The sequence below is a fragment of the Sphaerodactylus townsendi genome, linkage group LG10 (assembly GCF_021028975.2).
Source record: "Sphaerodactylus townsendi isolate TG3544 linkage group LG10, MPM_Stown_v2.3, whole genome shotgun sequence".
Classification (NCBI taxonomy): domain Eukaryota; kingdom Metazoa; phylum Chordata; class Lepidosauria; order Squamata; family Sphaerodactylidae; genus Sphaerodactylus; species Sphaerodactylus townsendi.
Window position 1 is genome coordinate 74,228,271 of NC_059434.1, and position 27,703 is coordinate 74,255,973.

The 27,703-nt window shown below is 44.9% G+C and overlaps 1 protein-coding gene across 1 annotated transcript in view; it reads right to left on the bottom strand.

The window, feature by feature from the left end:
* MMRN1 (multimerin 1) overlaps positions 1 to 27,703 on the bottom strand; it is a 94,634-nt gene that overhangs the window by 13,850 nt on the left and 53,081 nt on the right. The window contains 3 exon segments of the mRNA XM_048508898.1: positions 8,557 to 10,536; positions 18,702 to 18,875; positions 21,509 to 21,625. Coding sequence (XP_048364855.1) covers positions 8,557 to 10,536; positions 18,702 to 18,875; positions 21,509 to 21,625 — 2,271 coding nt within the window.

The following is a 27,703-nucleotide window of genomic DNA, read 5'->3' on the forward strand; positions in this document are numbered from 1 at the left end:
GCTGCGCGCTACTCTCCCCAAGTAGTGCGGGGTCCCCCGGCACTCCCCACTACAGGGGCAGCGACAACGCAGCCGCCCCGACACTGCCGCTGTCGCGCCCCCTCAGCGCACGTCATTCCTGGCGGCTCACTTGGCTTGGCACGGTTTGATGGCGTGGCCCAGCATGACCGGATTTGTGGGGAAAACCTTGAGGCGCGCCAGAAATGACACGCGCTGGGAGTAGCGCGCAGCAACCTTTGGTCGAGGTAAGTGGGGAAATGACCATAGTTAATAATTACAAAATATGTAAACTTAGGCACCTTTCATTTTTCATTTCAATCTCTTAATGGTGAATAAATATACTCAGAAAAAACCACCCACCCACCCACCCATCCATCCATCCATACATACATACATACATACATAAATACATACATACATGAGATTGGCATTTAAGATTATATCTATGTGCCTGTCTGCCTGTCTGTCTGCCTGCCTGTCTGCTCCGCCAATGAGAAGCAGCCTGGTCAAAAGCTCCATCTGACCCCGCCTACTTTCTAAAAAAAATTGGCAGGGGCCAGGAAAGGTGATAGGAGACACCATGGAACCCCCAGGCACCATGCTGAGGACATCTGATTTACAATGTGAACAAAGACTATGAATGGACTCTGAAAACATGCTGAAGTTTAGCTACTCTCCTCAGCTCCTGAGAGGAAGAGGTTAAATCCTGCAAATTGGGACCATGCCCGAAACCAGCCACTTATAAGAAGCTCCAGGGCAGTCTTGCAGAGTCAATAAAATCATGTATGCATGAGAAATCTTGCATACACACTAAAATACATCTTTTGCACTTCTGTACACAAACGTTGGATATGCTCAATACATCACTAACAGTATTGCCAGCTTTTTTGGAGAGTGAAATGTAGTTGTAATATTGCAGTATTAGTATAAGAAAAATGTTACTAGGTAAGTGGGCTGGATGTATGGCTGCCAACCTCCTGGTGGAGTTCTTGGAGATCCTCCAGAATTAAAAATTACCCGTAAACTATGGAGATCAGTTCCCATGGAGAAAAGCGCTGCTCTGATCTCCAAGGCAACTCTGGGTTGGGAAATTTGCTGAGATTTGGGGATGGAGCCTTGAGAGCTTATGGTTTGGGGAGGAGTTTGACCTCTGTACACTACAATGCCATGGAGTTCCACCTCAAAAGCTACCATTTCATCCAAGGTTATTGATCTCTGTAATCAAGAAAGAGTCATTATAATTCTAGATCTCCAGGCCCTACCTCGGGGTTAGCAACACTACCTTCCTCAGTTGTTGCCGTGATGTCCTCATAGTGCTGCTCTGAGAGACCAAAGTGAGGGAGTTTGCAGAAAGAGGTTACAGTGTATGGTTGCCAGTCTCCAGGTGGTGGCTGGAGATCACTCCAGAATTACAACTCCACGTCTCCAGGTTATGGCGTTCCCCTGGAGAGAATGGCTGTTTTGGAGGGTGGACTCTACAGCAGTCTACTCCTCTGCTCCCCAAACTCCACCCTCCCCAGGATCCACCCCCAAAATCTCTAGGAATCTCCGAACCCAGAGCTACCAACCCTACAAAAAGTGGCAGAGGAGAGAACTGAGGAATATGTTTTTTAATAAGATGGGTCTGGCTCCCTCAAACCCACTTTGCTTATCTAGTAGCCACACAGCAGCTCAACTTCAACTTCAACTGACCTTTACTAGGCATATCAATAAAACAAAATACAGGACAGAATGGGTGTTAAAACAGGACATAAAACTGGACAAAGCACGTAAGGTTGGTACAGAAGAGGGGGTCAAGCTACTGGTGACAATGTTTCTGCTTGGGACTGCAGCAGAGAGGGGAGGGTGTCACTGTATGGGACCTGTGCAAATCAAACTTGCAGTTCAGGGCAAGCCCAGGTGTGTCTTTTGTTGGCTTTTTTGTCTTTTTGGTCTAATTTGGAACTTTTTTCTGTTTTCGAAGTATAAGTATCTTCGGGTCCCTCTGAGGAGAAAACGGCCTAACAACACTCAAATAAACAAGCAAATAGGAGACAAGTTCTGAGGTAAACAATCCACAACTGAGGGTCTGTTCTGAAGATTCGAAACTGATCAGCTGGCAGCACCAGCTTGAGGTGCTGTTGCATCATGTCTTTATATGCTTCTACAGAAATATTTAAATTTAAAAAGGCAAATAGGTGGCTATGCTGACAATGCCAGTACTAAACCAGGATCATTACCCCCCCCCCATCACATGTCTCCTTTTCTGAGCCTCACTAAGCTTACTGCAAGTGTATTGCTAGCCAGCTTTAAATAGGGTTGCCAGCTCTAGGTTGGGAAATTTGTGGGGATTTGAGGGTGAAGCCTGGGGAAGACAGGATTTGGGGAGGGAAGGAGCCTCTGCTGCAATGTGGTACCACAGAATCCACCATCCAAAGCAGCCATTTTCTCTAGAACTGATCTCTGTGGTCTGGAAATCAGTTATAATCTGATTTCCAGGCCTCACCTGGAAGTTGGTAACCCTGACTACTTAACACAAAAAAGCTTTCTCTTGCTGCTGGGATTCAGACTGGCACAAAATGTTCCTTTCAGCCCTCAGCTTTACAGGTAGGTATGACTTCCTTCCAAACTAGTCCTGGTGTGACAAGCCATTACTGTCCATTAAGGAAACACTTACTGTTCATTAGCGACTAGCAAGTTGTACAAGAACCTAGGGGAAGGGGGGCTTTCTTTCTCCTTGGCACAAGAGAACAGCATGCTCCTTAGCAGTGCCGCAATCTACCCATTCTTCCCAACCTCCTGAAAATCTCCTTTGCCATGCAGATGCTGATTGCAAAACTGCCAATTGTGATTGAGCAGCTCCAGCTAAAACGCAGCCGGGCTTCATTCTGCCAGATGAAATACAGCCCGCAAAACGACCCGGGCACTTCATCCGTGCTGCCGCTGACTTTCCGTTGTTTCGGCGCTCCGCAGAAGATGCTTCCAGGGGGTTTAAGGCAGAATGAGTAAGCAGCCAGATATGAAATAAAGTGGAAAATATTACTGAAGCCTGAATCCACTTTAAACTTCTTGCGTGCTTGATTATCAGATGAACTGCAAGCACTTGACTTTAGGTTTGCCTTGAGCGTGTGCACCGAGGTGGAAGGAATGGAAATAAAGAAAAAAGGTGATGGGGGACGGAAAAAGAGGAAAGAATGAAAATGGCCTGACGATTCACCAATTTGCCTCATTGTGTCCAAAACAATGACATTTTCTCAGAACTATTTCTTTCAAAAGGTCGTTTTAAGTGCGATCTTGCGTAGCTGGCTCAGATTAACAGACAGTGCCGGTTTGGACTGATCTATCTTGGGTTACAGATTCTTGCAGGTTTTGAGCAAACCACTGAAATTTCCTACCCCTCCAGACTGCATACCTTAATATCAAATCTATCAGGGACCTATTTAGCATAGCAGCTAGAGCTGAGATCCAGAGGTTCCCAGTTCAAATCTTTCCTTTGTCACAAACATATCAGGTGATCTTAGGCAGACCATTTTGCCTCGATCCCTCTCTTCAGCTCGTATATGCCGATAATAAAAACTGGTCTAACTGACAGGGCTTTGGTAAGGATGACAACATGTGGAGCACACTAAAGTACATTGAAAATAAAATGTGAATTATTACTGGAACTTGATTAAAAAAAATCCAACATCTTAATAGAGACTAGATTTCTGTAAGATCCTTGAAGATGATTCAGAAGATAAGAAAAACCCTGCTAGATCAGAGCAGTCCAGCATCTTGCTTCACACAGTGGCCAACTAGTTGCCCTAAAACAGAGACATAGCTTGGGGGGGGGTGATGGACCGGGCATGTGCCCCTGTGGGGGTGTGGTGAGGTCATTCTGGGGGCATGGCGGGGTTGTTCCAAGGGCATGGCAAGGGCATTCTGAGGCGGGGCGTTCTGGGGCAGGACCAGGGCGGAGGACACACCGATGCACTGGCCGCTTTCCCCCCTTGCTACGCCTCTGCCCTGGAGGGCCAATAAACAGGACATACATGGCAAGGCCTTCCCTAGGTATTGCCCCAGAGATTTACTGCTGCTGCATATGTAAGCTCCTGTTAGTCATCATAGATAGGCTTGGTATCAAATGAGATCAGCCAAAGAGCCCACTCACTGTAACAGCTTGCCAGTAAAGTAGGGAGTCTGAAGGAATCAGCTGAAGGTGGGAGAGGGGTTTGCCTCCTTCCTAGCTCCCCTTTACCCTTCCCTGCCTCTCCCATCCTTCACCTCTCCCCAGCTTTCTCCTCACAGACTGTGTTCTGCACTATTTGCTCCTATGTGCTTGGGAGGATTTGGTTCTTTGCTGCAGGATGTACTAAGACAAAGGATAGGATTGTTTATTTGAAGTAATGGGAAAGGAGGGAAGGGCCCACTGGATATAATAGGAGCCACCAATGCCAATCGCCTCAGCTGCGCTCCATGGAAATACATTAAACCACACAAAGAAAGTTGCAATGAAAATGTGGGAAGGATTTTGGATGAATATTTTTGGGATCAAATGCACTGAAATGAAGCTCTTCAGGCTGGAATGGTGGTCACTGGTAGTATCGTGAGTGTTCTGAGTCTGGAATGACGGCCCCCAGAGTGGAATAGCAGCCCCTGGGAATAGCTTAACATTCTGGGCCTGGAATGACGGGACCAAGGGAGGAATGATGGCCCCTGTAATTGAAATCAGTGTAAAGTATTTCATTACAAGAGCCGAGCAGTGATTTCAATCACAAGGGCTGTCATTCCACTCTTGGACTTGTCATTCTAGTCCCCGAACACTTGCAGGTATTTACAAGTGTCTGCCACAACCGGTCATCAAAAGGTTAACATGTGTTTGCATGTAAACAGGACGCTGAGGTGATATTGGAATGAGCTGACCTATTGATTAGCTACAGGTCAGTCAGATAGCCATTGCCTACATGTTAGTGAGCACATACACCAGAAGTTACACAGTTAACTCTGTTTCTTTGTTTGAGCAGATGACAACATGTGAGACAACAGATCGTTAGCAAGATGTCATCAAATGTATAGTCATGTAGGTAAATAACAGGAAAGAAAGGACTTCTTATTTTATCTTCCTGTAACTTCACCTTTTCAATTAGCAAACTTTTATATAAAGCAACACAAAGTATCTCTGGTTCCCTTTTCTACTGGATGCTGCTTCCATATCTCTGCTAATTTATATGAATACCCACAACACTTCTACCACTCCCAGGGGCTGACAGTCCACTTGGGAGGGAGGGCCTGTCATTCCACTTCTTGTAGTCCCAGAGTGGGGGGGAGGCATGTTCAGTCTGCACTGCTAAAATCTAGGAATTCAGGTACCTGTCCTTCTAGCTTTGATAGTGAACAGCTGACACAGAACTGAAATGGTTAGATGCCCCTTGGTGAAGCTCCAAGCTTGGTATACAAAAAAGATTTGCTGATACACTGTCCACTTAACATGCTAAAGACCTTCAGATATCAGAGGTACATGTAGCACAGTCCAGTGACTCCATTCTGAACCCACTTCCCACGTGTTTCCATTAATGGGCTTCAAACTTGCCAAAAACAGTGGGTCTCAGGCTCCAAAATACTTACAATATTGACTAGAAAGTGTGGTTCCAGCTCAGATTCCAGTTGCAGCAAACCTCAATCCCATTCCCTGGAGCGTGCCATTACTAACTTGCTTGGACACATGGCTGACTAGTCTCTGCGCTGGGTAATGTATAAAAAAGTCCATCTCTTCTGTACGTTTCCTTGTCTACTTCTAATTATTTTAGTGCTTTCCCCTTGTATCCTTTTGTACGGTTTAGGGTTGGTCAATACTAAAAAAATTCGGTAAAATTCGGATTTGGGTATTTTGGGGCATAAAATGATTTGTATGCCCGAATCCGAATCATAGCCAATTCGGATATACCCGAAAATTCGGGTAAATCCGAAAAATTCGGGTCCGTTTTATTATTTTTTTTGAATTTTGGGTGTTTTTACACGTTTTTGCCTGCAGGGAACGCAATTTTAAAGCTAGCGGCACCATAATTTCAGGACATCATCCGGAGACTGTCCTGATGATTCTCCCCAAGTTTGGTGCAGTTTGGTTCAGAGGGGGCAAAGTTATTGACCCGCAAAAGGGGTGCCCCATCCCCCATTGTTTCCAATGGAAGCTAACAGGAGATGGGGGCTACACATTTGAAGGTCCATAACGTTGGACCCCTGAACCAAACTTCACCAAACTTGGGGAGTATCATAGGGACAGTACATATTTTATGACAATTCCGAAATTTTGGTGACAGAAGCTCTAAAACTGCACCCCTCCCACAGTCACCTTAAAGAAATTTCCCCCAGATTCTGTGCTCTTGTAGTGGCTGGCTGGCTCCATTGCATTGCCAATAGGAAATTTCTGTGGGAGGGGCTGTGGAGTGCACATTTCTCATAGGTAAACCCACAAAACTTTCAGGGTGTGCTGGGAGAGTCTCTTCATGACACCATCATCCAGGGTTTGAGCCCGTAATGCTTCAAGGGGTTCCAATGTTATGGAGTAGGGTCCATCTCCCACTGCCCCCCCCCATAAGCAAAGTTCTCAAACCTGGATGGTGCTTCTCATCCAAAGACTCTCCTGAAGATGCACCCTGAGGCTGACATTTTGTGACTGTACCTTGATAAATGTGCACCCTGGCTCCTCCACCAGAGAATTCCCCATTGACAGCAATCGCAGAAGTCACTGCAGAAAAAAAGAACCCTTTGGGCAAATTTTTAAAGGAGTGCCTACAGGTACACATTTGACTTTTAGACATATTGTCAGCACACAAAATATCACCGGTAGTCATCAGGAGACTGTCCTTTTGATGACACCCCCACGCTTGGTGCAGTTTGGTTCCCAGGGGGGGGGCAAAGTTATGGACCCTCAAAGATGAGTAGCCACCCATCTCCTTAGCTCTCATTGACCCCCCAGAAACAATGGGGATACGAGGCAGCCCCCTTTGGGGGTCCATAACTTTGGCCCCCCCCTGAACTAAACTGCACCAAACTTGGGGGGGGTGCATCAGGACAGTCTTCCTGATGATACCCCTTGAAATTTGGTGCCACTGAGCTTTAAAAAATTCCGGTTTTCATGTTTCACCGCTCCTCGCACATACGAAGCCTGCTGGAGTGGAGGTGAGCGGCTGAAACACGTCAAACCAGCATTTTTAAAGCTAGGGTGACACGCAAACTTTCAGGGTAACATCAGGGAGACTGTCTGACTGATGATACCCCCCCCAAAAGTTTGGTGCAGTTTGGTTCAGGGGAGCCATAGTTATGGACTCTCAAAGGTGTAGCCCCCATCCCCTATCGTAGCTCCTTATATTGGAAACAATGGGGATAGTTGCACCCCTTTTGAGGGTCCGATACCTGAACCAAACTGCACCAAACTTGGTGGGCAGTTACATCAGTGACAGTCACCTGATGATACCCTGATAATTTGGTGCCAATACATCTCAAAAATGCGTCCCCCTGTAGGCACCCCTCAGAATTTTGCCGAAGCATTTTAGGCATTTCTCGCAGTGACTTGAAGCTGTATTGTTAGGTCAATGGGGAATTTCTGGTAGAGGGCCGTGAGGTGCACATTTCTCGAAGGTAGTGAAGTCGGCAAAACTTTTCAGGGTATCTTCAGGAGAGTCTCTGGATGACACCATCCAGGTTTGGGGAACTTTACTTCAGGGGGTTTAATTCTATGGGACCCAAAAAGGGTAGGGCCCATCTCCCACTTCCCCTGAAGTAAAGTTCCCCAAACCTGGATTTGGTGTCATTCACAGAGACTCTCCTGAAGATACCCTGAAAAGCTCTTTGTGGGTTTACCATGAAAAATGTGGCACTCCACAGCCCCCTCAGAAATTCCTATTGACAGCAATGCAGCTAAGCTCACTGCAGAACAAAAGAATCTTTGTGCAGAATCTTCTGGGGGTGCCTGCAGGAGGTGCATTTGTAGATGGTATCGGTGCCAATTATTTCAGTGTATCATCAGGAGACTGTCCTGATGATGCCCTCCAAGTTTGGTGCAGTTTGGTTCAGGGGGGCCAAAGTCATGGACCCTCAAAAGGCTAGCCCTCATCTCCTTAGTTCCCATTGGAAAGAATGGGGATAGGGACAATAATTTCTTTTGGGGGTCCATAACTTTGGCCCCTAAACCAAAATGCACCAAACTTGGAGGGTATCATCAGGACAGTCTCCGGATGATACCCTGAAAATTTGGTGCTGATATGTTTAAAAATGTCTCCCCTGCAGGCCGAAATGTGAAAAAAACACCAAAAAATAAAAACGCAATTCGGCTGGTAATCCGAATCCCATGGATTCGGATCTGTTAGGATTCGGACAGCTCAGATTCGGCCCCTGGCTCGTCCGAATCCGTCCGAATCCGTGCAGATTCGGTAAAAATTCGGATTTGGACTGTCCGAATCTCCAACCCTAGTACGGTTTCAAAAATAGATTGCGAATGGTAGACAGGCATTTGTCTCTCTTTTGCTCTACATTGTCTACTAGAACATGAGGCTCTTTTATAATGGTAACAATAAAAAGGATATGACTAAAATCTATTACCTGGATCTGAAGCAGTATCGGTGTTTCTCTGACTCCGTCCAGACAGGCTGGTTGTGTTCACTGCGGTCTTTTTTACGGTTACCGGCTTTTTTACAACTGGAGGAGCTGGTTTCAGGCGTTTGGTAATATTATATACAGCATCATTAAGGCACTTGTCTATATAGCCAGTTAGATTAGATAAGATTGTTCCTGTTTTTATCTCCAGCACAGATTCAGCAAACTCTTGCAAGCCTTTCTGAAATAGCACAATATCTGGGTGGGCTACTTGCATTAGCACGGGAATGCTGGCATTGACCTCTTGGATTCTTGCAGACACATCGCGACACAAGCTGCGGGCTTCATAAGCCGTCTTGTTTAAGAAAGGGATGCTCACAGAGACACGGATGGATTTTACCTCCAGTGCTTTGATTCTGGAACTCAGGGCCTGGAACTGACCAGAGAGCACTTTGTCCTTTTCGGATAAAGCGGCTTTGACGTGTCGCGCTGTGACACAGTTGTTTGCCAAAAACTTGGCTATTTTTGCTTCCACAGCCTGAAGGCGAACCTCATGATCTTCACGCTCCTGCATTGGGTGCAAGAGCTGCTCTTCCTGGCGACCAGTATCTTGGTCATGTTGTGTATTTGACAATGTTGTTGTGTTCCAGACTTGATGGACTTGGTTGAGATCAGGGAACCTTATTCTGTCCTGTCCACCTGATGAGGAATCTGAAAAAGGCACAGTCCTCGTAACAAAGTCACGTTTCTGATTCTCATTGACTAGTAACTGAAGGGATTTGTTCATCTGTTGGAACTGAGGTATCCACGTCAATATTCTTTCTATGTTCTCTGCTCCATGACAGCAAGCTGTCGTTTCGTTCCTCAAAGTGCCTAGTGTTTCCTTCATGACGTAATTATCCTGAATAGAATCGACGGCACTGTTCATCACCACCATGGTCTTGTTTAAGCCATCTTCCATTAAAACAAAACATTCATTAATTCGCCTCTCAGATTCTTCCTTGTAAACTTGGGCTTCACTTTTAAGCTCCTTTTGGCTTTGGGTGAGTTCTTTGATGGTGGAACTCAAACCTGTAACAACACTGGTTAAATTTTCCAGCTTTCTGTTTATAGCCTCTCTTTCAATCTGCTGCTCATCATCTGAGGGAAGGCTAAAGGGCACTCCTTGCTCAATCAAAGGCTGGAGGATCTCCATGTCGTAACAGAGGTCATTAATTTGCTCTGTCATTTTGTCCATCTTATCATCCAAAGGAAGCACAAGGTTTACCATTGTTCTGTTTAAAGTAAGCACGTTGTCTTCTGCTCCCTTCAGGTGTTTTTGGAATTCCTTCTGGCACTTAGTAAATATTTCATCAAATGCTCCCGGTAAGGAGTCTTTCTGGATCTCCAGTGCTAGAGTGAGGTTGTTGATCTTACTGTCTTGGACTCTGAGGTCATCATATAACTGCAAAACCATGAGATTCTGGGTTTTCACTTTCTCGTGTAGACCAGTGATGTAATTTGTAATGTTATCGCTCACTGATTCACCTGTTGCAGTAGGGATGTTTTGATCTGAGACCCTTTCAGCTGATAACAGCTGCTCATGAACCTCTTTCATTTGGTTCAGAGTCTTGTTCAGGGATTCATAGTAAATATCACTCTTTGAACTTTGATGCTCCAAGGCGACTTCCATGGCCTTCTGCTTTTCCTGCAAATCTCTGACTGGCAGATCACATGTAATGCTTATCTCTTCCTCGATGTGCAGGATCTGGGACTTTATCTTTAGGATTTCCGTCTTTGCAGGCCTATTTTCTATTTCAAAGGCAAATTTTTGTTGAGTTCCGTTCAAACCTTTGACCAGTGCTTTGGTACTCTCAAGATTTTCAGATAGATCAGACATCATCTTGAAAATCTGGGCTAGAGTCTCTTGCATGTCATTTTGGAAGACTTTGATCTGATCTTTCACAATCTCTTTCACTAGCTCCTCAATGCTTTTGGACTTGAGACCTGTTGTGGAAAGACATAAATATCCCATCAACAAATAGCAAGGCTTCAAACATATATCCAGGGCATACTTAAACAAAGCTATCTTTTTGGCCCTTCTTTTTTGAGCTCAAAGCTGGAAATATGGTTGGCAAAGGGGACATAGATTCTGTAACCATCTCTTTCCATATAGATGATTTCCTTTGCAATTTCCTCAGCAATTTCCAGGTTTCAATTGCACTTTTACTATTCACTGTTTATCTTTTAATTAGTTTGGTCATTTTGTGGGAACAGGGCTGGATCTACTTTTTTTTTTTTGAAGGGGGACAAAAATACAAAATGATGTCCCATATATCATATACAGATGTTCAGGCAAAAACTGGTACCTTAACTGCAGCCAACTTGTACACTCTGAAAGGAAATAATAACTGTATGGTACATATTCAGATACATCCCAACTATTACTTTTTAAGCATAAAAGATGATAGGAGATTTGAGAATCCTTTCACCAATTCCTGGACCATCTTTGTTCTAGAACGTACAATTTAGATTTATTTCATTAAACCAGGCATCTGAATTTAATCTCTTCAACTATATCTTTAATCTTTATAATTTTAGATCCAGGAGGCACTACAGATAAATGGAAGTTTTATGTTGTATCAAGCATCAGGTACAATTTAAAAATACCCATATTTGTATATTCTATCTGTGACAATGCACACATTGACAGGCTAAACTAATCCTGTCAAGATTCAATCCAGCCTAATTATTGGTATAACAAAAGCACAAACTTTCACCTGACCTAAAAGAATGAATGAAGGAGGGAGACGGTTTTACCAGTTGGGATATAAATAAGGATTTGATAGAAACAGCATGCGGCCACGTGATATCTGAACAAAGACTCGTCTTGTGGGGGTCAATTAAAGGATTCCTTAATCTTTTGCCAAATCATGAATGAGTACTAATTGGCTAAGGAAACTCAACAATCCCTAATTGTTTAATAGGGCAAAACCCACCTCAAACAAAAATAAAATAATCTCCTCAGCAGATTATAGATCTGCAGGGCTGTACTAGACACAAAGCCTAGGAAATCATGGGTAGAACAACACAGTTTTGTACTTGCTTACTTGCCCTGCTGTGACCCTCTGACCAAGTGCACGGTGCTGAACAGGCACTACTATAACATCATCTACCAAAATCCCTTATCCCCAAAACTTTAACCCCCAGTTTAGCTGATATTTTAACTGACAACAGCAACAAAGAATGCGAAGGAAAACTGGAAACTTTTCCTAAAGTTTTACAATGTTCAAAAGGGATTCATTTACATCACCTCAGCATCATTTACAGCAGCTTTTTTGCCAGCAAGTCACAGCTGACTTATGATGACCCTATAGGATTTCAAGGCAAGAGACATTCATGTTGGAAATGAAGGACTGGTATGTCTCACATTCAAAAACTAGCCAAGGTCAGGACTGAGAATGTGTGTCACCCAGCACGCTTCCATGGCACAGGAGGGGATTTCAACCTAGGTTTCTCTGGTCAGAGTCCAACATCTTAACCACTATACTGTTCTGGCTCTCACAGATGCTGTGTAGGCCAAAGTTATTGCCTTATTATGGGTTGGAGGGATGAGAATGGGCAAATAATGGCTTTTGCCTAAGACAACCTGTGGAGTTTTCAACTGGGTTGAGATTTAAAAAATGAACTTCCTCACAAGAACCATTCAGATGTGATAGAAGGGCTGTCAAGTCCAAGTGAGGATGGGAGATTGCCTGTTGCAGATCCTCTTTCCACTGCTGATTTGAGTGGCCATGGATGAAAACCAACAACAACAAAAAGTCTGCCAGCCTAACACTGTGACATCTGGGGATATCTGGAAATAATTTAATCCCCTCTAGAATTGTGGCAAAACTTTTGATGATTCCTAAAGAGGACTGATTGTGCTGATGGCAATACCCTCATGCCTTCACTCCCTCCATCTTCCACTAGTTGTCATGTTCCCCTATGAGATGGGAGGATTTGGATGTACTGATCAATGGAGCTCTCAGGGCTGGGCTTCGGGGCAAAGGACCGTATCTGCCTTGACCAGGGGCGGAGCAAGGGGGAACTGCACCCGGGGCATGGGTGCGCCCTGTGCCCCTGCCATGCCCCCATCCACCCCCACCACGCCCCAGAACACGACCAGTGCATCACACACCCTGCCCCCTTGGCGCTACGCTACTGGCCTTGACCCAGCAGAACCCAAATGCAGGCCGCAGCTAGGCGTATTGCCCCAATCTCAGCTTCACTTGTCTTTATTCCTCCACTTTTCTTTCCCCTGGTCCAGGAGCTACAATTCCCAGAATGCACTGAGGGATGGAAGCAGCAGAAGAAAGATGAGGTGACTGTGAGAATTTGCTCTTTTCTCACCAGCCACTGCTTTCTTCCACCCCAGTAGGGCAGTCAAATTGGGTTAGGATAGAAGAGGAGAGAGCAGGACTCAGAGAATAGATCTGGGGAGGATTTTGAGGAGACCTGCTTAGGATAGCACTGCTATTTTCTCAACAGAGCTTAGTCTTCTCTTCAACCCTGCTATTTCCCAACTGCCATTAACTGACTCTAACAGACCCATTCCAACCTTAGAATTTTCAAAATTCCACCAATCAGGCACACCCCTTACAAACGTGGCCAATCACAGGCAAGCCCAGGAGTAAAACATTCCATTTCAGTTCTGACCGACTTCTTTCAAAGCTCACTGCCTCACTGAATTTTTTTCTCTTTCTTTCTAAATTGACTTAACTTTAGTTAATTAAAACCCTTTTTTCACACAAGGCAGGCAAAACTGAGAGGTAATCAGTGGCTCAGGGTCACTCAGTGAGCTTTGTCTCACCCTTGGCCGTAAACTCTCGTTCCACACTATCGATCACAGAGGTATTCACAAATGGCTTAACCTATGAAACAATAGAAGAATCAGAGGGTACTCAAAACAGTTTCTACCTTTAACTTGATCTCCACAGAAAGGGAAATCGAGTATTCAATATATTTCTAAACTGCCTGGAGCACCGCTTCTGTTCTGAGAAAACATGAGAAACTTAGGGCCCAGTTTCCATGACCCTCGCAGCCCTTAACAACCCAGCAATCCATTGTTTCAGCTATGTATCTTCATTGAGTTTAATGGAAGCCTGTCACAGCTGGACAATCATTCTCTTTCCCAGAAGGCCTCTCTTGCTTCCCCTTGCTTTTCTGCATTTGATTTTTAATGGTCAGGAGGAGGGAAAGAAGAAGGATGAAGGCAGGTCAGAGGTCCTATTAGGCAATGAAAAGGTCATCTTTGGAAATACAGTAGAAGGTTGCACAAAGAAATGCAGAAGGCAGGACAGATCTAGTGAGAAGATGGATGGCTCAAATCTAATATGAACAGGAAACAGGAAGAGCCAAGGCAGCATTTGCCACCCTCAGAAACAAAAGAGGAGACCCGTAATACATGACAGGGCAGCTTTCAAAATGGTTGGAACCATTCTGTACCAATTAGTAAGTCCAATAAGTAATGTGATTTGGAGGGAGGGAGAGTCAATCTGGAAACAGAATTGTAGAGCAGATGGAGGAGAGCAAACAGACTTAAAGAGAAAGATGTAAATTAAATTAAATAACTTCTAAAGACATATCCCAGAAAACACATGTCACATATTGACTTAATAAATAACACAATCAGTGTACAAGATTTTGATTTTTACCAAAACCGTTAATGGGGCTGGATTAAAAAGGGTAGCAAAAAAAGACAATCGGGATTCTGTTCAGGATGTAAGCAAGAAAATCATGTCCTTACTATAATGTCTTGAATTTTCTCCTCTCCCCCTTTCTTTGTTTCTTAGCATCCAGCCTGATGAAAACTTCTGAAGAATGGAGACGTTTGCACAGTAATGTTATTATTGCTGTTGTTATTTTGGCCTTAACCAAAGGTATTTTGTTTTTGGGTTTTGCTCTGGACCAACATGACTACCTGCATCACCTGTTTCTGAAATTCCAGCCAGATTTAGTAGTTAATAAATTTCATTGATTTCAATGGGGAAAAGTTAAGTGTATAAAAGATTCCCGTTGAAATCAATGGCTTATAAGAGGTTAAGTGATTGGATTGTATGCTAAGCAACATAATTATATACTAAACACTGCAGTTTTGTTTTAACCTGTGGCAAATCAACTCCATGCTAATCTTCTGAATATCATTCCAAGTTTAGTATGTGCACTGCCAAAGCACACGGCACGTAACAAATCCACTCTAAATAAAAAGGATCAGAGCAGATTTAAAATAGGTAAAAACAGCAATATATAAGAAACTTTAGAAGAACATAACACTCACATATCTAAAGAAAAAATGAATAAAATAATGAGTTAATAGACGTATCAGTGCTTATAGCACAACCTCAAAAATTCCTGGGGAGGGCTCATTTGTTTGTGGTATAGCCTGTATTTTGTACAAGTAAGACCAGAAGTTCAATATCTGACATTTCCAATTATAAGGCTATTGGGTTGCAAGGCTAGGAAAGACCTAGAAGAGCCATTGGTTGTCAGAGTAAGAGGATGAAATGGATGAATGGCCTGATACAAGTCAATTTTATCTCTTCATTGATTCAGTAGCCATTGCTCAAACCTTCACTACCGGTCCTATCTGCATGCCTAGCAATCAACATGCTCACCCTTTGAAAATGGTCAAAGACTGCCCTGCTTAACAGGCCAGGGATCAAAGGGCTGAAATGATCTGTGGGTATTTGGAGGTGGTGAAGAAAGCCATAGCTCAGCTTTGGCAACACAATGTGACAGATAACACAGAGAAGCAGGAGAGGGAAAGCTCTGGATGGACTGAAAGTAGGACACAGCAAGAGCCAAGAGAAAGGAAGATAACAGACAGCTACTCGAGAAGAAAGGGTGGGTTGGCATTTGCTCAACAGCAACTCATATTTACAGTTACATTTTCACAAATGTTCCCCACATTTGGTGAACATTTCATTCGTATTTGTTAATCATAACATTTGCCCCCAATGTTTCTCTGTTGAAGCCTGCAGCTGCTCTACCCCCGCCCCCCCTTTCCTTTGCCATACAGCTATGTAAGACATCAATAGACAAGGGGGAGAAATAGTAGAAAAGGATTCTTCTTGAGCTGACTGAAGGGCAGGAGAAGACTGCAGGGAAATGGGAATCACCTTCTTTTGGGGACAAGAGAGACGGGTAGAAAAGGATGTCAAGACTGAAAATCCATTTCTGTTTTGATGAAAGCGTCCTTCACAGAGTTGTCAGAACAATATAAAAAGAACACAGTCATAAATCCCAGAGAACAGGGAGTTCTTCCTCGGGCCTTGTGCAGCAGAAGAGGGAATGGAAAGCGAGCGAAAGAGAAGGAGACAAAATGTTTGTGCAGTAGCCTATCTCAACTCACAAACACACACAGTCTCAACTTCCGGAAGGGTCAAGCCCTGTCTAGCTCCTAGCCCTATAATTAAAAGCTAATAAAAGAGGCTAATAGTAGCAATTTTTGCAAGGCATCTTGGTCAGGAGGGTAACCCAATTTGTAAATGACCAGCATCAATCAAACGGAAAGACAGTGTACAGGGAGTGAATGCTCGCGCGGTCCGGAAGAAGGCAAAAATAATATAGCATGGAAATTCAATAAAAGGTCTCTAAAGTAAAGGCTGCCTTTACAGTCACCATGGGAGCCAGTGGGATAGAGAGCTGCCCTAGGTGAGATTGCATATCTAGCATCATTTTCCTCACTTGATGGCACAGACAAGGCTTCACGTGATGATTGCAATCTTGGTCAGTTTCCTTTGGGCCTTTCCCCACTTCTCCTGCTGCCGCTGTCGCTGTGCGCTGCTCTGAGCGCGCGGCATCCCTAGCGCGCGTCTGGGCGTCCCCACGATCCCGCCCTCTGTGCGGGGTCATCCAAAGGCGCCGTTTTTGCCAGCGCCAGGGATGCCGCGCGCTGAGCAGGCGCAAGAGCGGCAGCATCGGGGCGGCTGCGCTGTTGCCGCCCCTGACGTGGGGAGTGCAGTGGGACCCCGCGCTACTTGCGGAGAGTAGCGCGGGGCTTAAGGTAAGTGGGGAAAGGGCCTTTGTGATCCTAATGTGTGCTGATAATTGAAGGGAATGCAGAACTCAGCAAAGGGCTGGGTGGTACGCAAACGCCGGTTCTACCAAAGCATATCTTGGATGTGTGTGGAGCTGACAGATTAAATCGAAGGGAACGCTGAAAGGGGAAAGGAAGCAGAGGGGAAATGGAAAATGTGCCATAACATATTGAATGTACACCCAAGGGTCAATAGTGTCACAAAGCAATAAAATGCACAGGACAGGGCAGATGGAAGTCATGGTGGAAATATGGCTGTGTGTAGAGCAATAATTTCGGAGAGCTTAAAACTCCAGAGGCAAACGAGGAATGGAGCTGTAATAAATGACGGCGTCTTCAGTATCTTTTAGAGATCCAAAGGTTCACTTTTGATGTGAAATTGTCAGTATCTAAGTGGCCAAGGACACGGGGGTGTGACCTGTGGCGAAATAAAGAGGGGGGAAATCCTGTGAACTAGAAACAAATCTATTGCAAATCTGGACGGATGGAACAAAATGCTTTTCACATTACTTAGGGTCTGTCAGAGTATTCCACTCATTGAATGAAAGCAGCTAGTAAGATGTTTTCACCATGCTGCCGTGTATGGCGGTCTGCAGCTCTTCATGTGGCACTGCCAGATTATGTGCAAATCTTCTATACAGTCACACCAGCAAAGGGCACTGCTGTTATAGGAACTTCGTGTGATCCTTAAGATTGTGAGTTGCATCTGGTGTGAAAAGGGCATTACTTTCAGTCCACTTTCAATGCACTTTGCAGCTGTGCAGAATAGCAAAATCCACTTTCAAACAATTGTGAAAGTGGATTGAATGTGCATTATACAATGAAATGTAAAAACTAATTAAATTAAATCTCAATATAAAACCAATCCAATACAATAAAACTCATGACTTAAAGAAAAAGTAAAACCAGGAGAACGAACATCACCTAGACAGAAATTAGAGAAGGCACAAAAAAAACCCCAATCGCTTTGTGGGGGGCTGAATACGAACAATAAAGATGCTTGGTGGATCTCCCTGAAGAGAGTGTTACAAATGCAGCACCAAGACCAGAAGAAGCCCTGTCTTGGCCACTGCTTTCCTCACTTCTGAAGAAGGAAACCCAAACAAGGGCTTCTGGTGGAGATCATAATGGGGGCTTACAATCAGAGTGCAGCATAGATGCCAGCGTGGTATACAGAGTGCAGCATAGATGCCAGCGTGATGTGGTGGTTAAGAAGAAGAACAAGAAGAGTTTGGATTTATATCCCACCTTTCTCTCCTGCAGGAGACTCAAAGGGGCTGACAATCTCCTTGCCCTTCCCCCCGCACAACAAACACCCTGTGAGGTGGGTGAGAGAGCTCCAAGAAGCTGTGACTAGCCCAAGGTCACCCAGCTGGTGTGTGTGGGAGTGCACAGGCTAATCTGAATTCCCCAGATAAGCCTCCACAGCTCAGGCGGCAGAGCGGGGAATCAAACCCAGTTCCTCCAGATCAGAGTGCACCTGCTCTTAGACACTACGCCACTGCTGCTCTCTAATCTGGAGAACTGGGTTTGATTCCCCGCTCTGCCACTTGTTCTGTGGAGGCTTATCTGGTTAACAAGCTAACCAGATTAGCTTGTAAAGTCCAACACATGCCAGCTGGGTGACCTTGGGCTAGTCACAGTTCTTTGGAACCCTCTCAGCCCCACCTGCCTCACAGGGTGTTTGTTGTGGGGGTAGGGAAGGGAAAGGAGATTGTAAGCCCCTTTGAGTCTCCTTACAGGAGAGAAAGGGGGATATAAATTCAAACTCTTCTTCCTCTTAATGGCTTTCAGAGTAGTCCTAAGCAGGCTCACAAAACCTGTTAACCTCGGTGGGCATAGAAAAGTATCTTTGTATGATTGAACTGCATAGCATATTGCCTTTTGCGAGGACAAATCATCTGTCTTCTCTTCAAAAAAAAAACCTAAGTAAAAAGAAAAAGAAAATGTATTTCCCTTTTACAGAATGTGAAATAATTGCAAAAGCACTCTTAACTCCAGTTTGAACAGTTCCTTTCTCTTCTTCTCCTCCCCTCTCTTTCCCTGCCACTTTTAACTGGGTGACTGATTGCATTAATTTCTTTCTTTTTACCTTTTAGAAACGCCTGCAAGTCTCTGCCCTTATCTTCATTGATTTTGCCTTCCAGAGAGGAGAGCGTCTTGCTCACATCACTCATGACGACCGAAATGTTGTCAACCTTCTTCTGTAGGGAAGTCAGTTTCATCTCCTGGCTGCTAAGCTGCTCATTCATTTTTTGTGCAATTGCTAGGGAAGGGGAAGGGGGTAAAAAAAGAACGGAACAAAAGGGAAAAAAAAGTCAGCAAATTAAATCACAATGGGAAAAGCAAAAAAACTCAGAAAGAAATTCACCAAACGGCTGCCACAAACGGAGCTCAAAAGTTTCTGGGGTTATTAATAGGAACGAATGAACTTGGGTTTTTGTCATGCATCTTGGCTTATGAGTGACAGCCCTATAAGCACAGCAGCAAATAATTGCCGAATGATCCATATTCATTAGAGAGTAGTTAAAATTCCAGAAGAGTATATTGAATAGTTAGCAGAAATTAATGAGCACAAGAGGAGCTTCTCCCCCAACCCACTTGTAGTAGTTACCTACGGAGGATTCAGTTTTACCATTTAAATGAATTCATTATGCTCCTACCTACAACTGAGGAATTCATTTAGGTGCTATCGTGCCAATGATAACTTGCTCCAAAACATTTAGAGGGATAACAGCCCTGGCGATTAGGGCCGTGCTCCAGAAATATAGAGTGGCCAATTTGGGTACTGCTGTTTGCCTTGTCCCTTTATGCTTTTCCCCCCAAAAATTCTTTGTCTTCTTCTTCCCAAAAGGAATCTCCATATTTGTTTCAAAAATGTGCTTCTCACAAATTTCAAAGCTGTCTTAGTCCCTGGTCTTACAAATTTTACTCACTGCACTGAGAGTTTCTTCTCTGGTTCCAGATATCAGATGATGGCTACTCGGCAAAGCTTGATCAATTCCCTGCATTAAAGTTTTCTGTGGATCTCTGAGGGAGCTGTGCAGAACCCTCTCTGCCCTAGGAAATTTCACTAGCTTTGCTAAAATTAGGTCAGCCGCTCCAAAAATTCCAGGGCTATTTCATCTTTGCAGGAATGTTGTCTCAAATTTACCACCTTGTTTTCTTATGTTTGAGACTGATAACCTTACAAGGACCAGTGTTAGTCCTAGAATCAATCATAAGGCCGCAGGATGTCATGTAAGATAAATCACCAGCTCCTCCCCCTAATTCCTCCATTATAACTTTTGCTTCAGCCTGAAAAAGCCCTCTGAATTAGATGGTTATAAGGCAGGAGAATGTCCTGGTGTGGAATTTCTGAAGAATGAAGCAGTATAACTACATAAGCAGAGGCTATGTCTGTGCAACTCCCCCTCCCATACTGGAGCTGGGAATCTTGAATCGTAAGCCATTGCTGCAGGACAGCAGCTCAGAAACCAGGCTACCAGGTAGTGGGGAAAAGGTGTAGCAATCCAGTACAGGGACTCTGCTTTGCACCAGGAGTCAGCATTGTGAGACATGAGAACCACAAAAGGTCCTGAAGGACAGCCAGTGTGGTGTAGAGACCTGCATTCAAATCCCCACTCAATTCACGGGGTGACCTTGGGCAGGTTTCATTGGTCGTTTCCCCACTTACCATCTGCTGCGCACTACTCTCGCCAAGTAGCGCGGGGTCCCACGGCACTCCCCACTACAGAGGCGGCGACAATGCAGCCGCCCCGACGCTGCCACTCTCGCGCCCCCTCAGTGCGCGTCATTCCTGGCGCTCCTCAAAACGGTGTCTTTTGATGACCCCGCACAGAGCGCAGGGTCGTGGGGAAGCCCGGGAACGCGCCAGAAATGACGCGCGCTGAGAGTAGCACACAGCAAAGGGTGGTCGATGGTAAGTGGGGAAACGACCATTGTCTTAGCCTAACCTATATCTCAGAGTTGTTAGGAAGATAAAAAGAGGTAGAGAAGTACCTCCTAAGGTCCTTGGGGGAATGATAATATAAAGACATAATAGATATTATGGGCTAGTCTGGACCACCCAGGTCGGGGCTGGTAGAGGAGACAATAACACAAAAACACTAGGAGGAAATCAACAGCAAATTCTCAGAAGCTCCTGGAATGAGAAAATTCTTCAGGAGCTCTTTAAAGGTGAGAAGGAAGGAAGAAACGTGGGAAAGGACCAAGTTGCATGTGGAAGAACCTGCCAAGTCAGGGTCGCCACCCTGTTATCAGAATGCCATATAGAGGTCTTTAAAAATCTAACCGGGTAAGATACTCTCCTAAAGCTGTGCATTTCCCCCTCCTGTTTTGTCCCTCACTGGCCACCCATCCCCTTATATTACCCACAGTAATGACCACAACTCCAGGTGTACCATGCAGCAGGCCAGAGACACTGTAATGTACAAAACAGAAGTGAGAGGACCCCCTTTGACTCATCTTTTGCCTTGACAGGAGATTAAACATTTGCAGCCGGAATCCAGGTTGCAGGCGACCACAGCAAAGATATGATTACCTGGTATGAACAGTGCCAGCAATGAATAAAAACGGACATTAATAATAACTTCATATAGGTTGGTGGAGGACCTGACCTTATTGCTTTTGTAATGAAGTTAGTGTATGTGGGATGATTGACCAGGAATATGACGTTTTCTCCCATCAATCACTGTGTTTGCACAAACCTATACATAACCTGTCTCGCCCCCCCCCCTCACCTTTCTGAGCAGTCCCACAAAAGAAACACGATTGCAAGAGGGTCCGGTGTTTCATCATGTGGCTTTGGGTGGTCAGGGGGATTTCTCTCATTCTTGTTTTTAATAAATAGTGCTGACAACGATTGTGTTACAAACTACAGCAATTATAGGAGCTGACCTGGGTTGCTGAGATCCTGCTGCTGCTGAGACGTCAGTCGGTTTCCCAGCGTTCCCGCGTTGACAACTGCGTTGCTTTCGGCCTGGTTGCTGTGTATAAGCAATTGATCCTGTTGGGCTGGAAGAGAGGGAGGGGGGGAGGATAAAGGTCAGTGAAACATTCAACAAGACTAATTCGTCCGATACTCAGCTATCATTGCCGACGCTCCTCATTTCCCCACCCCGCGCGGCTTACTCAGCAATTCCCTAATCATTTGTGCTGACTCCTGAGTTAGCTGCTCTGCCCATCTGGACCTCTTGCTATGCTACCATATTGGAAGGGAGAGGGACAGTGAATGGTTTTAATTCTTAGCCATTGAGGATTCTGAGTGTCTCCTTCAGGGTGCAATTGATGGTGATTTGCTGATTCCTGCGCTAATGCCAGGTTCACCTGCCCTTGTCATTAAGAACATTTGGAGAGCGGCAAGATTAATGCTGGAGTGGAGGCTTAAGGGAAGAAGGGCACTGGGCAAGCCTAGCATAATAAGTGCAGGTTGGCTATCGCTCCGTTTCAGCGGTGAAGGAGAAACAATAAACCTGTTCCACAGAATGGGTTTGTATGGTCGAATCCCCACTTGAAATTTGCACGCAGATCCAAACCTATTTGTTGTGAAACTGTGTCCTCTTCATCGGAGTTTCTCCCTCCCCACTGCAGCGAGCACACAGCAGACATACCCAGTTGCAGAACTCTTAGGAATCCCCACTACCAGGCTAGCTCGCTTTGCCGGTCTCCCCTGATTGGCTGGCGTGCCTTGATGGGGCGGGACCTTTTCCCACTGTGGAAACGTACATTGTAGGGGTGTGATTAAAAAAACCAGCATGTAAAAGTTTAACGTTTAACTGTTTAACTGTGCAAACAGTTAATCGTTACCTGTGTAAACCATGAATGATTCAAAGTTACGCGTTTTACTGTTTAATGTTTGCATCCCCTTCTGCTGGCCGATCGCAAAAGCGGAAATGAAACCAAGGAAAGGCTGCACACGCATCGCAGTGCTGATTGGTTGCCCAAATTCTGTGTCACACTCCAGGGCGGGAAATGAGTCAGGGTTTCAACCCTCATCCCTCCCCTCAGGTTAGCTCTGAACCATGTTAATGGGGTCTATCCACTTGCAACCAGGTCCTGCCGGAACGCAGATTAACGGGGAGAACAGCACCAGAAATGGAATCTGCCACGCAAGCCATGGGGAGGTCGTCCCTCAAACCTGGTTAGTTTGTGTTCTGAAACCTGGCTAAGACAGTAGTGGGGATTCGACCTATGAGGGATGCGATGGCAGTTTGCAAGATTTTGATCAGGATTTCACTGTTGGCCTTTCAGAGAACTGAAAACTCTACAGCGCAATTTTGAGATGGTCATTGAAAATCTGCAACCCATTGGAAAACTTTACTGAGAAATCACAGGGGGTTGGTGGAGAGATTTTATTTGCCATCAAATCACAGCTGATTTATGGCACCCCATGGAGCTTCCAAAGCAACAGACATTCAGAGGGGCTAGCCATTGCCTGGTATTCCATGGAGGTCTCTCTTCCAAACACTAGCCAGGGCTCACCCTGCTTAACTTCTGAGATTTGCCAAAATCAAGCTAACCTGGGCCTGTCCAGGTCAGGGTGGTGATCTTGTTACATATTTTCAAAATGTTATTATATTTATATCCTGCTTTACAGCTTTAATTTGCTAGCTGCCTTGGTGAGGACAGGAAGGCAGTTATTGATTTTGTAAAGTGAAATAAATATACCAAAAAGTTTTGCCAGACGGATTAAATTTCAACAAGATGGCAACTCAGGAGTCCATTTTTTAATAGAACTCAGGAACCACTGGAGATCTGGCCTCCCATCTGTCACCCATTTTCCCAAAATCACCCAGTGAGAGACCCTGGAAAAGGGGGTTTGTGTCAGCCTCAGACTTAAGGTCAGGCTGCTGTCTGTGGGTGAGAGCTTCAGTTGGTGATCTATAGGTGAGGCCTAGCATTCTTCTGGAATGAAATCTGATCTCCAGACAACACAGAGCAGGTCTCCTAGAAGAAACAACTGTCTGGGAGGGCAGACTCTATGGCATCTCATCCCAACTGCGGGTAACTTCCTGAATATTTGAGGGGTGGTAACCTTGAGAGGATGCCATTGGGGCAGGGACCTCCATATGTTATGATGTCAAAAGCAGCTATTTTCTGCTGGGGAACCAATTGCTGTAGATGGGAGATCAGTTGTAATTCCAGGAGATCTCCTTACTCTACCTGGAAATTGGTAACCATATATCACATTCCTACAGAGCTCTCTTTTTTTGAGAGCCAGCATGGTGTAGTGGTTAAGAGCAGGTGCACTCTAATCTGGGGAACCAGGTTTGATTCTCTGCTCTGCCACTTGAGCTATGGAGGCTTATCTGGGGAATTCAGATTAGCTTGTACACTCCAACACATGCCAGCTGGGTGACCTTGGGCTAGTCACAGCTCTTTGGAGCTCTCTCAGCCCCACCCACCTCACAGGGTGTTTGTTGTGAGGGGGGAAGGGAAGCCCCTTTGGGTCTCCTACAGGAGAGAAAAGGGGGATATAAATCCAAACTCATCTTTTCCAAAGTCTACCCGCCCCCCCCGACATCACCCCCACAAATCTCAAGGAATTTCCCCAAGGTACAGTTCACAAACCTCATGCCAGCATTTAATCAGCACTGAAAAATGTTGCTCCAGTCATTATTTTCTAATTAAAACACTTATAGAACACCTGGCGTCACATACATGGAACACACCTTTTTGTTCTGTATGTTTTTAAAAAAATATCTGTGTTTAAATCTTGAGAGCCTTTTAATTTAATGTAAGATTTAATTTAATCTTGTTTAATTAAGCTGCTACAAGGCTGCCCTTTGATTGTTGTATTTTTAAGTGCCTGGAATCCAAGGACATAAGACAAGAGACAAATATTTAAAATAAATAATTAAATAATCATTGGGAACCCTAGGTGGCTTACAATAATAAGTAAAATGCGTTTAAAATTTTTCAATGGCACAAGTGCCAGCAGCCTAATAAGAAAAAAATAGCAATTGATTTATATACATTAACAGCTCTTTTAGATGGAGCCAATTAAATAGTCTTGGAAAGAGGGCAGGTGCAGCCCAGTCCTCCAACTAGGGTTGCAAAAAATGGCTTGGGAAATTCCTGGAAATGAAGGATGGTCCCTGGAGAATTTGGGAAGGGGGCTTCATGGGGATAAGATGCTATAGAGCAGTGATGGTGAACCTTTTCAAGACCGAGTGCCCAAACTGCAACCCAAAACCCACTTGTCTATCGCAAAGTGCCAACACAGCAATTTAACCTGAATACTGAGGTTTTAGTTTAGAAAAAACAAGGCATGCATTACTTGGGAGTAAGCTTGATGGTAGTCAGTGGCTTTGCTTTGAAGAAATCATGCAACACTTTGAATGGGTGAATCACGACCCTAGGAGGGTTTAGAAGCAAGACTCCCAGATTGTGCTTTAGTTCTTCCCATGAAAATCAGTGGGGTTCAACAGCACTTAACAGGGTTACCTACATGTCGTGCCCAGCGTCCCAGGCAGCCTAGATGTGTGTGAGGGAGGTGATTTTCTGCCCCCCCACATGACAAACTCTGTGCACGCGTGCCCACAGAGAGGGCTCTGAGTGCCACCTCTGGCACCAGTGCCATAGGTTCGCCACCACTGCTATAGAGTTTGCCCTCTGAAGCTGCCATTTTTTCCTAGGGCACTGTTCTCTGTAGTGTGGAGATCTGGGAGAAGTCTAGATCCCCTCTGGAGGGAGGCAATCCTGCTACTGGCAGCAGTCACAAAACTCTGGAGCTATCACTGGCCTCTTTCGCACATGTAAAATAATGCACTTTCAATCCACTTTCACAGTTGTTTGCAAGTGGGTTTTGCTGTTCCGCACAGTAAAATCCAGCTGCAAAGTGCATTGGAAGTGGATTGAAAGTGCATTATTCTGCATGTGCGGAAGGGGCCCACGAGAAATAGGGACGCCGTGCCGCTCACTTGTTTCCAGTACAAAGACTTTTCTGCCATTCAGTTTGGATCCCGTCACTGCTTGAATGAGCAGAGAGGAAAAAGGGGAGGGGAAAATGGCATCATGAAACATCACTCCTGATTTAAAAAGTGAAGTGGAGGTGACAATCTAGGAATCCAACCAAACCTCTATGGTAAAACCATACACAATTATTGGATTCCTAGAGCACCACTGCAATGTGGTGATGTCACTTACAGCTTTTAAAAAAATCAGAAATAGCATCAGGCGTTGTGTGATACCACTTCCATCTCCCTCTCATCCTGGCAAGTCTCCTGCCGGTAGAAAACCTTGGAACAAGGTGCCACAATCCTCACTCTTCTATAGGGAGGGAGAGACAGGAATAGTTGGCACAAAGGTAGTCAATGAATAATCAACAAATATGTCTGAGAATGCTTGCGGCAGCTTCCAACACTCTTGAGGCTCAGCCCACCTCAAGAATTCCTCTTGATCGTGAGGAAAGGGAGGGGCAGCAGGAAGTCCGTGACTGAGGCCATGGGGCCATGTTGAGCTCCATCTGGCATCACCATGAGTACAATGGTTTGGAGCAGGATCAAGCTAAAGAAACACATTTCTGACTGCCTGTTGAGCCACCTTGCATCCTCTTGCTCGAGACCATTCTCCATCAGGTTGGGAGGGGGGAGTTTGCCCATCACTCATAATATCACAGTCAGCACTCTGGATAAGAATGAAGGATAATTAAATCTATATTGAGAGGTTACCCGAGGGGCATGCGAGAGAATCGTGTCATTTTTAATAACAAAGGAACAAAATTGCACTCCAGATACTCAAGAGCACTCTGAACTGATCTCCAAAGACAGGCACTTCCCACTAAGTATGAACAGTTGGAATTCTGTACGGAATTGCCACCATTTGCAGCGTGTTTTCAGCGGCACCGAAATGGGTTTCTGTTTATTTGTGTGCGCCGTGTTATTGCACTGTTACCCAGCACTTCTCGACACAAAGGGTTTGATGACACCAAGCTGCACTTAGCCTTTCTATGATGCCTTTGAACATTCAAAGTGCGGTGAATAAATTATCTCCGTAATCCCTAGAATGAGCCTGTAAGACTGGGAAGTCACTCTTAGCCCCACAGGCTCAGCCTGCCAAGTAGGCCCCTCCATGGCAACCAAGGCATGCCCAGGTTTGTGCCTGTCTGGAGGAAGAGACGGTGGCTTGAATGGGAGATTGCCAAGGTGGACGCTGCAGAGGAAGGCAATGGCAAGCCACCCACTTCTCACTTGTCCAGAACACTGCTTGCTGGAGTCGTCATAAACTTGTCGTGACTTGACAGCGCATACATACATGCATGCATACATACATACATAGAGAGTCTAAAATACTGAAGCTTGGCATGAAGAGCACATCCAGCCTACTTTAGGGTGCATGTCAGAGAATCATGACTATAAGAAGTCTGGTTGCTGCTAAATAGTTTCTCTATTGCACATTGAGAAGAATATGCCAGGAGATCACTGTGGTGTGGTGGTTAAGAGCAGGTGGCCTCTAATCTAGAGAACCAAGTTTGATTCCTCACTCCTCCACATTATCGGTGGACTCTTATCTGGTGAACCAAATTTGTTTCCCCGCTCCTACTTTCCTACTGGGTCACCTTGGGCTAGTCACAGTTCGTTCAGAACTCTCTCAGCCTCGCCTACCTCACAAGGTGTCTGTTGTGGGGAGAGGAAGGGAAAGGAGCTTGTAGGCCACCGAGAGTTTCTTTATGGGAGAGAAAGGCAAGGTATAAATCCAATTCTTCTTCTTCTTCTTCTTCTTCTTCTTCTTCTTCTTTTTCTTCTTCTTCTTCTTCTTCTTCTTCTACTACTACTACTACTACTACTACTACTACTACTACTACTACTACTACTACTACTACTACCGTGTTTCCCCGAATATAAGACAGTGTCTTATATTAATTTTTGCTCCCAAAGATGTGCTATGTCTTATTTTCAGGGGATGCCTTATTTTTCCTGTGTTCTGTTCGTCGGGCATGCTTCCAAACAAAAACTTTGCTATGTCTTACTTTCGGGGGATGCCTTATATTTCGCACTTCAGCAAAACCTCTACTGTGTCTTATTTTTCGGGGATGTCTTATATTAGGGGAAACAGGGTACTACTACTACTACTACTACTACTACTACTACT